Genomic DNA, 10,120 nt, shown 5'->3' with positions numbered 1-10,120 from the left:
CGTGTGGATCGTGAGTGCCTCTTGACGGCATCCGTCCATCTCTCTCACTGTGTGTCTGTCTTTCTTTCCCTGTTGGGTGTGAGGCGTGTTGCACTGCGGGAGGGCTGGCCCGCACACACCGACGGCCCGCCGTGATGGCCGTGGTGGCCGGTGCGGAGCAAGTGGGTGCGGTGACTGTGAGAGGGTCTGTGCCCTCCTCGCACCGTGTGTGTGTTGGGCTCCGCCGTGTTGCTGCTCGTTTCTGTGGGCGGTGGTTTTCCTGAGACTGTTGTTTGTCTCGTGCTCCGCTCTCCGCGTGGGTGCTCTCCTCTGCTCCCCACGGACGTGTCTGATGTGTTGCCGCTGTCGCTGTGCTCCTCTCCGCCTCTTGAACACACACGCTAGGAAGGAAAGCAAACAAGCGCTACTCGCTACTCTGTAATTTGAAGGCTCTGAAAGGACCAACAGCACACACACACACCGCCCACACACATATATTTGTATGCTCTCGCGTGTTGCTGCGGTGACGGCACCCCGCACACACGACCGTCGCCGCGTGACCGGATCCAGCGGAAGGAGGAGGGAAGGAAGAGAGTGTGAGCCGCAGAGGCCCAACATGTCCCGGCGTGTGTTTGCTTCCGCGGTGCTGCTTCTTCTTTTCGTGATGACGTGCTGTGGGATTGGTGGAACTGCTTCTGCTGGGGAGGGCAATGTAAAGAAAGCAGTTGATGCATTGAGGGGGATCAGATGGGAAAAGCTTGACAACTGGGAGGATGTTTCTGACGCTGGTGGTAAGTATGGCTCGATTCGTGGTCCCAGTCTCGTTGAGGTGCAGGGTCATGTATTTGCTATTGCTGAAGCCCATTGCAAGGATGGAGGCAAGTGCAGCAAATTCAGCTTTACTGGGATTGCGTCAAAGTACCTTGGTTTAAATGTTGATGCTGGTCCAACCGAGATCTCGACGTCGGATCCAGTTGTCTTTGGCGCAGATCCTCTAAAGGAAGGGTCTGAGGGCCTCCACACCACGAACGGCATAAAGCGACCAACGACACTTGTAATTGAGGACAGTGTTTACGTGCTCCTTGGAAACTACAGCCATACAAAGCCGCAGGTTGAAGGTAAGAATGAGCCAGGCCTTTTACTCGTGAAGGGAACTCTCGCTGATGAGGGTGGGACCAAGAAAATCAAATGGAATGAGACCCATGTGGTGAACCCTCAAGGAAAAAGAGAATCTGTTTCCTTGACCGAGTTAATTGGCGGTGGAGGATCGGGTGCTGTGATGCGTGACGGCACGATTGTTTTTCCCATGCAGGCCAAAAACAGTGATGAGGAGCGCGCTTTACTGTCCATGAGTTTTAACCCGTCAGACAAAAAATGGGAGCTTTCATACACGGCGACTGGTAAGGGCTGCAGGGATCCAACCCTGGTGAAGTGGAAAGAAAACAAATACGGCGAGGAACTCTTCATGATGGCTCATTGTGCTGGAGGCTACTATGACGTTTACAGTTCCACCTCGGATGGAGTCAATTGGAATACTTTGGGTGAGCCAATTAACCGCGTGTGGGGCAGCTCACACAATCGAAAGGGGCACGGTGTCCAGAGTGGATCCACCACCGCAATCATTGAGGAAAAGGAGGTGATGCTCATCACCGCGCCGGTGTATGCGAAGGACAATGAAGGTGGAAAAGGTCGGCTTCATCTTTGGGTGACGGACAAGGCGCGTGTGTATGATGTTGGGCCGATATCCCGTGAGGATGATGACGCTGCCGCGAGCTCCCTGTTGATGAAGAGTGGGAATGAAAAGTTGATCTCAGTGTACGAGAACAAGAAGGGTGATGACGGGTCATACAGTCTTGTCGCCGTGAGCCTGGGGAAGCAGCTGGAGCGGATAAAGGAAGTGGTGAAGACGTGGAAGGATTTGGACAGCGCCTTGCAATCATGCCGTTCCGGTTCCAGAGGCACTGTTGACTTGCCAACGAAGGGTACGTGCAATGGTCCTGTTCCCACTGACGAGCTTGTTGGCTTCTTGTCCGGTAACTTCTCTGAAAACACATGGAGGGACGAGTACCTCGGCGTGAATGCAACAGTGACGAATGGGGAGAGAAGGGTTCCCAATGGATTGACGTTCAGAGGACCCGGAGCAGGGGCGGTGTGGCCTGTTGGCGACATGGGGCAGACTGTGCCGTACTACTTTGCGAACAACAAGTTCACTCTTGTGGCGACGGTGTCCATCCACGAGGTGCCGCAGAGTAGCAGCATCCCTTTGATGGGTGTGAGAATGAATGACACCGACGGCACGGTGCTCTTTGGTCTGTCGTACACCCACGAAAGAAAGTGGGGGTTCACACCTCATAATGAAGCTTCCGAAGGCTATGAAGATTTTGAAGATGATGATGATGAGTGGGAGCCAAACAAGACATATCAGGTGGTACTGCGAATGGATTATTATGAATGGACTGTCTTTGTAGACGGAGAGGAAATCCACAACACGGAATACAATACGAGTCTGTTTGACTTGCACAGGATTTCACACTTTTACATCGGTGGGGACAGTAAGCACCAAAGTGCAACGGGTGGCCACGTGACGGTGACCAACGTCATGCTGTACAACGAGGAACTGTCTGAAGATGATCTGGATGAACTCCCAGACAGCAAAGTCACTATTCCATCACTGGGTGTTGAGAAACAGTCCACAGGACAGGTGGCCGGGACAGACGCTTCGGTTGCTTCCGAGTCAAGGAGTGAAGAAAGCGCCACCAGCCATGAGAAATTGACTGAGGATGATACTGATAAACAAGAGGAAGAAAGCGTCCATAATCCAGTGCCTGCAGCGCCCCCTTCCACGGTTGCCGCGGGATCATCTGTTCCTAAACCCGCCACCGCAGCGGAGATCGCAGGGAATTCTCTTCCAGAGGACAATGCCCAGCTTTCCGAAGGCAGAACGGCCCAGCAAGCCACGCCGAATGAAGGCAATGAATCGATGCAGCGGGGTTCAGATGTGCAGACACAAGACCTACAGGCAGAGGAATTAACGGAGTTCAATGATGTCAAAGGATCCTCTGAAAGTAATGATACAGAACAACCAGAGGAGGAGGGAGAGGCAAATGACAGGAGTAGCGGAACAACGTCCTCAGTGGCTGTATCGTCGGATATGGACACGGTTGCTGCACCAGCTGACGGTGAGCACCAAGTGCAACAAAGCGTTGAGCTTTCCGCTGAAAACAAAAACGTGCAGTCCACTGGAACCAGAACCACCGGCATGGAGCAAAGTTTCAGCCTCGAGGCGAGGGACAGAAGTTCCGAGAGAACAATGAACTCAGACAGCAGCCTCACTCCTTCAAAGACTGACGCCGAAACAACATCCGCGGAGAACACCGACGACATCTCTCGGACTGAAGGAGAAGAATCTTCTTCTGAAGACGTCAAGGAAGTGCCACAGACGGTCGACACCGCATCGGGCAACACAAACACCACGCCTGGGGAGACCAAGATCCCATCGGGGTCCAACGCAACAATACCCTCGGACACTGGCATTTTGCTTGAGCACGCGCATTTGGGCGAGTTGTCGGCCATGGCTCTATTTGCTGAGAGCACCGTGCATGGGTGTGTGTCTCGGGTGCTGTTGCTGCTGCTTCTGGGGCTGTGGGGCATTGCGGCTCTTTGTTGAATAAATTTGGGGAGAGAAAAATTGCAAAATTCTGTGGAGCAACAACTGAGCGGCATCCCAGCAGTACTCAATGAGTTTTGTCAAGGATACCTTCGTTTTTTTCTTTTCTTTTTCTTTTCTTCTCTTTTTTCTTTTCTTCTCCTTTTATTTTTCCTTTTTTTTTTTTTTTTTTTTTTTGTTTTTTTTTCTCCTGTTTTTTCTGTTTTTTTTCCTGTTTTTTGTTTTTGGTGTTTTTTCTTGCTGGTGCTCTGCTGAAATAATAAGCACCCCTGTTTGCGTGTTTTTCCCCCCAAACGGTCGCTTGCTACAAACCATCATGCGTGACGTGTTTCTCCCTCTTTTGTTTGCTTTTTTTTGTCCACACGCGGTGCCGGCCTCATTGCCGTGCGTCCCACGGACTGCACGAAAGGAGGAGTGGAGGAGCAGGCCGGATGCCGCATGGAATGTGAGGGATGTTGTGTGGGCTGGTGGGAGAGTACAATTCCTTTTTTATTTGTGTGCGTGCAGGCAGTATGTATGAACTCAAAAACACGGTTGCATTGTGCTGCGTGGCACATGAAATGACATATCTGCCGAGTCAATTGTTTTTTCTTTTGCTTTTTTTTACTTTTACTTTTTTTTCTTTTTTCATTTCTTTTTCTTTTTGTTTTGGTAAATCACTACAGTCTCTGTTTCGTCTGTGCCGTGTCCCATGTCACTTTGTGTCTCCGTGTCCTGTTGATTGTCCCTCTGCCGGCTGTGCTGCTGACACGCCCCCATTTCTTCTTCTTTCTTTCCTGCTAGGGACACCGATGGTCCGCGACGACGATTGTTTGTGTTCCCCCTTTGCGATGGCACTGGGGTGACTGGGTGCCGGCCTGCTGACTGCACTCGGAGGGGAGCGGGTGGCGTGCGCCGTGCCTCATTTGTGAGTGTGGGACGCCACCCGCCACGACCTGCTGCGAGGCGCAGCGCTATTCCGTCGCGGCGGAGAGAAGTGAAGGACTGCGCCGTGGACTTGGATGCGCCCCGTCCCTCTTGTTGCGGCCGTGTGTGTGTGTGTGTGCTCTGGATGCCCAAGCCCATTGGCTCCGCAAATGCGGCAACAGAAGGATGCGATTGCGTGGAGGCGACAATGCCACTTGAATCAAACCGTGCCTGTGGCACACACGCAAACAGGAAGAGGAAGGGAAGGAATGTTTGCCTGGGCTGCTGACCGGACAACAAACTTTTCCATACAAATAAAATACGACGGAGGAGAAGAATGAGTCAATGGAGAGACAGTGGGTTCGCCAAATCCTCGTTGTTTGCTCCGCGTATGTATTTATTCATACATTCTGGTGGCCCCACTCTCGCGACATGATGAACGCTCTATTCGGACTGGATGCATATGTATTTATAGCTTGCGAAGTGGCGCACTTTGGGCTCTTCCAGCCACAAAAACCCCGCTGCAAGGGTGGGAATCGAAGCGGGTGGGTGGGACAACAAAAAACTAAAAAAACCGTACTGACGTTATCGGTTCCTTGATTCCTTCCATCGCTGTCTAATAAAGGAACTCGAAGCGATAGGAGGGAATAGCACAGAAATATGTCTTTGTTTTATTAGAAGCTTGTGAAGAGAATGTTCGCGGGCAAGCTGGCGTCCCTAATGTATATGTGTCCTGATGAAACGGAGATATATTTCTGTACGACTGTTCGTCCCTATTTTATGGACTTTTGACTGACCGCGACTAAAGGAATCAGGGAACCAATGACGCCTGGACGATTTTTTTAGTTCTTTTGTTGTCCCACCCACCCGCTTCGATTCCCACCCTTGCAGCGGGGTTTTTGTGGCTGGAAGAGCCCAAAGTGTGCCACTCCTTAAGTTACAGATTTGTACAATTTGAATGAAGCGCGCTGTGTCGCGTTCTGTTCTATCAGAATATATTTACGTGGAGCAAATAAGAAGGATGTGAGGAACGGTTCGGGGGATGGTAAAAAATTTGTTGTTGTTGTATGTGTTGGTCAGTGAGTCTTTGATTGGCGACCTGTTGATACTTTTCCTTACAATATATGCGTGCTTATGTGTTTTTTTTTTTTTTTTTGTTTTTTGTTTTTCTTAATCCTTTTCTTAATTGATGCCTGTGCTGTAAAGGGGATATCTATTGGACTCTAGTGCATACGGATACACACTCACGATCAAAATTTTATCCAATTATTTGTAAGGACGGACAGAGAGGAAGACAAACACACTCAGGCAGCGATATGTTCTCGTTAGGTGTGGCAGAACGCTCCTGGGATGAGGATGACGAACGTGTGCAAAAGCAGCAGCAGCAACAACAACAACAACAACAGTCTATGCCATCGATGAATACAAGCGGTGAATATGGAATGGGTACTGGCTCTGCCCTGGCATTTGCACCGCATATGCGCGGAAACTTTGCCGGAACCGTGGAGCGACAGCGGTTGCAACCGTTTATTGGCGGTCTCCAACCGGGATCACAGCAACAGCCTTCATCAGCGTCATGGTCACGCTATACAGCATTGGATTTTGAGCTTCTTCTCCATGAAGGAAAACAGCCTACAGAAGACATGCGTCGCTCAGTGGCGTACATGCGATGGTACAACAGCAAGAGGTTGCATGAAAGCCAGCTGCCCCCACCACTGACAGATGCCCGCCAGAACACAACGGATATTATTGAGGAGCCATGGGAGGGCACCTCCACAGTACGTATGACGGGGCGAATGAATTTGCCTGGAGGGGGAGTGTTGGAAACTGGAAAGGGAGCCATTCGCTTAGAGCTGGACGCGAAAAACCTGCAGCAATCCAACGAGCAACACTCTTTTAACCCCTACGCAGCTGGGTTTCAACATGACAATATGCTGAGCCCGGGGACGCAGTTTTTTGGAGCTTATGCGCCAACACCGTTAGCGACTATGGCCACGCCGAATACTTTACGTGCCTACGCTCACTCTCGCATGGGTGCGCAGAATAGCAGTGCTAGCAATAATAATGAGCGTGATGTGCCGCAAGCCGTCCCTCCCGTGGCGACCCAGCCTCTCTACACTGAATGGAATTCCACGGCAGATTTTTGCGGGGGAACAAATGCGTTACCAACTCTGAACCAGCAATACTATACACAAGAACCTATGAATCCATTTGATTATTACACTGACTCCGCCGTAACTGGTTATTACAACGCAGCTGTGGCTAGTATGCCTGATGCGACGCATGTGCAGCCCGCATTTGTGGCGATGGGATCTGCTAATAACCCGGGTATGATGCAGGGTGCAGGCGGTCGTGGTAGACGGGGTGGCGCTGGAAGTGGGGGGAGAGGCCGCGGGGCGAGCAGTGGAAAATGGAATCCCGCTGGTGTGAAGCCGTCAGGTCGTGGCGTTCCCTACAGCGAGCCGCTTCAACCACGCTCTGCGCGTCTGGAAGAATTCCGTGTAGATGCTATGAACGGCACAATCAGCCATTGGCGCATTTCTCATATCTTGGGCTACGCTGTAGAGTTTGCGCAGGATCAGGAAGGTAGCCGATTTATCCAGAGAGCTGTGGAGAGTGCGACCCATGATGAGGTGGACGCTCTCTTCCATGAAATCTTCGAATCCCCTCTGGTCCTTGTGACAGACATATTTGGCAATTATGTGTTGCAAAAACTTCTTGAAGTAGGTAATGCACGTCAGCTGGCACATGCAGCGACGCGATTGCAAAATAATGTGGTGTCTCTCACCCTTCAAACATACGGTTGCCGTGTGATTCAAAAATGCATTGAGGTGATGCCTCCCGAGGGGCTAGATATTATACTGGCAGAGCTAAAGGGAAACGTGGCGAAGTGTATTCAAGATCAAAATGGAAATCATGTTGTGCAAAAGTGTGTGGAAGTTACGCCACAACGTTGTGGGTTTATTGTGTCAGCCTTTACGGGACGTGTGATGGAGTTGGCAACTCACGCCTATGGTTGTCGTGTGATTCAGTGTATCATGCAACATTGCCCGGATCAAGAAGAAGTCATCTTTTCAGAGATATTAAAATGCGTTGATACCTTGGCAAAAGATCAATATGGAAACTACGTCATTCAACATGTGTTACAGCATATGAAGGACGAAAATAAGGTGACTCGTGTTTTTAATGCGTTGAAGGATGATTTCTACGAGTTTAGCAAGCAGAAATTTGCCTCCAATGTCATGGAAAAGATCTTTGTTCGCGCAGACCCAGAACAACGCATGGAACTTATTCAGAAGCTCTGCGCCCCCGTGGAGGGCCTGGAAACGGCACCTGTGGAAGTCTTGGCCTTCAAGCGTTTGCCCCCAGTTAAGAAGGAAGAGACTGAAAAGCAGCGTAACGGATACGCAAAGAAAGGCCGACGTGACAAGGAACGCGAACGGGAAAAGGAGAGCGCTGGAGGGCCAGTGATTGAAGTGCATTCAGACGGCAAAGAGGCACCAAGTATGCTCTGTCTCATGATGCAGAATCCCTTTGCCAATTATGTTGCTCAGCGTGTACTGGACGCGGCGGATGTGGACCAGTTCTGGTGCCTGGTTGACAACATTCAGAAGTACCTCATACCCATCAGCAGTTACACTTACGGTGCCCCCATTGTGCAGCGCCTGGTCCGCCGCGAACTGGTAAAGGCTCCAGAAGATCTTGTCTTCAACCTCTCTACCGCCCACCCAGGCTCAGGTGGGAAGGGCAACCATGCCCATCACCGCAAGAGGATCGCTGAAGCTGACGGCAACGCGTAGTACTCTCACCGTATGTCACCTCCCAGAAGGATCGAGCAAAGAAATGGGTGGCGGCGGGTGGAAAGAAAAATAAATACGGAGGAAAGCAAGTGGCTGAGGAGGGAGGAGAGTGGTGGTGGTGGTGGTGTTTCAACTTGCTTTTTCCACCCACGCACATGCCATTGGAGTTTGTTACTCTGTTGTTGTTGTTGTCTTTTTCTTTTTCTCTCTCTCCTCCCCACCTCCCCCATTACAACATATTTGTTCCCATTAATATTTCTTTCTTTTCTTTTCTTCGCCTGGTGTTTGACACGCATGACGTCCCTATACGTGTTGGTGGGGGGGGGTTTTGGTTTTTTTTTTTTTTTTTTTTTTCTTTGAGGGGTTAGGGGGAGGAAGAGCGGGTCTTCGAGGGGAGGATCAGAGTCGTATGGGAGAGACATGCACGCATGGATGTGGAGACGAGGAGGGAGAAGAAGAAAAGAAAAGAAAAAAAAAAAAAAAAAAAGGGGAGGGATGACACGAACGTAGCACGAAGAAGAAGGGAAGTGGAGAAGAAAAGGGAAACTGTGCGGTGCGTGAGATGCAGAAGCGTGGAGTACTAAATAAATTTATTTAAAAAAAAAAAAGTAAAATAAAATAATAATAATAATAATAAAAGGAGAATAACACAAAGAAAAGGAACGGAGACAAAAGAAAAAGGAAGGAAAAGTTTAGCAAAGGGAAAAATAAATGTTAAACAAGAAATGGGAAAGAGAGAGAGAGAGAGAGCGAGAGATGGGGGCTCAGGGGGAAAGGGAAGGAAAGGGAGTACGCATGTCAATTTGTTGGTATATATATATATATATATATATCACATGATACTACGGAATCTGTGCGTCTGTCTGTCTGTCTGTCTGTCTGCGTGAGGCTTCTTTTACTTTTCTTGTTTTTTTTTTTTTTTCTTTTGTCCTGTCCCACCCCAGCGCCCATGGATATAAATATATATATCTATATATATACATATTATTATAAATATCAACATATATATATATATATATATATATATATATATATATGAACGATGTATTTATGTATACTATTTACGCTAGTACAAGCATAAAAAAGATTGTAAATAGATGAACGTTTTTGGGGGTTAATTCGATGCATATATACATTTATATATATACACGTATATATATACACTTATATATATGCATATGTGTAAATGTATATGGGCTTTTTTTTTTCCTTTGAACCACGTTTGTGACGATGATGTGAGTAAGAGCATCTTTACTATGCTTCTTTTATGTGCAGCTGCATTTGAATATGTGTTGTTGTCGTTGTTGTTTTTTTCTTTCTGTATGTATGTATGTATGTGTGGGAAGAGGGGGCGAGACAGGGGAGAGGGGAGAAGTGCAGTTTCTCTTTTTGTGTTTCTTTACTCAGTCACCCTCTTTTTTGTTTTGTGTGTTTGAGTGCCACATTGCGGTGCACAGAGGTGACGAGTGGGGAGGAGACGGGGTGCATGCATCCGGCGAGCCCAACGAATAGGCGTAAACGAGGCCGGTCGACTAAAATGACGCCTGAATTTTGGTAAAAGAAGAAATCTGAGAGGGGAGGAGGGAAAAAAAAAAAAAAAAAAAACGACAAACAAAAAAAGGGGGGGGAGGGGGGGGCCGTTTATTTTTTGTCTGTTTGTTTTGTTTGTTTGTGACCCGAAGTCTTTGATGCGGTGTCACTGTCCCCTTTGCCCCTCCTCCCCTCCTTTTCCTTTTGTTTTTTGTTTCTTCTTTTCCTTTTTATGTGT

At 48.9% G+C, this 10,120-nt stretch overlaps 2 protein-coding genes across 2 annotated transcripts, besides 22 other annotated features; both read left to right on the top strand.

The window, feature by feature from the left end:
• Positions 1 to 3,866: part of a sequence feature (heterozygous, Esmeraldo-like haplotype) that runs on past the window's edge.
• On the top strand, positions 482 to 3,646 carry Tc00.1047053510125.20 (trans-sialidase, putative; the record flags this gene model as incomplete). The annotated part of the gene is made up of 1 exon (XM_802893.1): positions 482 to 3,646. One exon carries the CDS (start codon positions 482 to 484, stop codon positions 3,644 to 3,646), a length of 3,165 nt encoding a protein of 1,054 aa, XP_807986.1.
• Positions 3,742 to 3,872: a sequence feature (A-rich).
• Positions 3,867 to 5,314: a sequence feature (areas not merged during assembly with more than two copies in the genome that could not be assigned to a particular haplotype).
• Positions 4,233 to 4,290: a microsatellite.
• Positions 5,022 to 5,151: a mobile genetic element.
• Positions 5,229 to 5,502: a mobile genetic element.
• Positions 5,315 to 8,162: a sequence feature (haploid, Esmeraldo-like haplotype).
• Positions 5,692 to 5,724: a microsatellite.
• On the top strand, positions 5,869 to 8,352 carry Tc00.1047053510125.10 (pumilio/PUF RNA binding protein 6, putative; the record flags this gene model as incomplete). The annotated part of the gene is made up of 1 exon (XM_802892.1): positions 5,869 to 8,352. The coding sequence occupies one exon, from the start codon at positions 5,869 to 5,871 to the stop codon at positions 8,350 to 8,352; it is 2,484 nt and encodes an 827-aa protein (XP_807985.1).
• Positions 5,929 to 5,957: a microsatellite.
• Positions 8,163 to 10,120: a sequence feature (heterozygous, Esmeraldo-like haplotype).
• Positions 8,685 to 8,710: a microsatellite.
• Positions 8,808 to 8,840: a microsatellite.
• Positions 8,949 to 8,964: a sequence feature (CT-rich).
• Positions 8,965 to 8,989: a microsatellite.
• Positions 8,990 to 9,043: a sequence feature (CT-rich).
• Positions 9,082 to 9,109: a microsatellite.
• Positions 9,163 to 9,185: a microsatellite.
• Positions 9,203 to 9,234: a microsatellite.
• Positions 9,243 to 9,279: a sequence feature (A-rich).
• Positions 9,306 to 9,389: a microsatellite.
• Positions 9,479 to 9,546: a microsatellite.
• Positions 9,938 to 9,972: a microsatellite.

The sequence above is a fragment of the Trypanosoma cruzi genome, genomic scaffold (assembly GCF_000209065.1).
Source record: "Trypanosoma cruzi strain CL Brener 1047053516629 genomic scaffold, whole genome shotgun sequence".
In the NCBI taxonomy this organism is placed as follows: domain Eukaryota; phylum Euglenozoa; class Kinetoplastea; order Trypanosomatida; family Trypanosomatidae; genus Trypanosoma; species Trypanosoma cruzi.
Note: the sequence above shows the minus strand (reverse complement) of the source record. Positions and strands in the feature narration are given on the sequence as shown.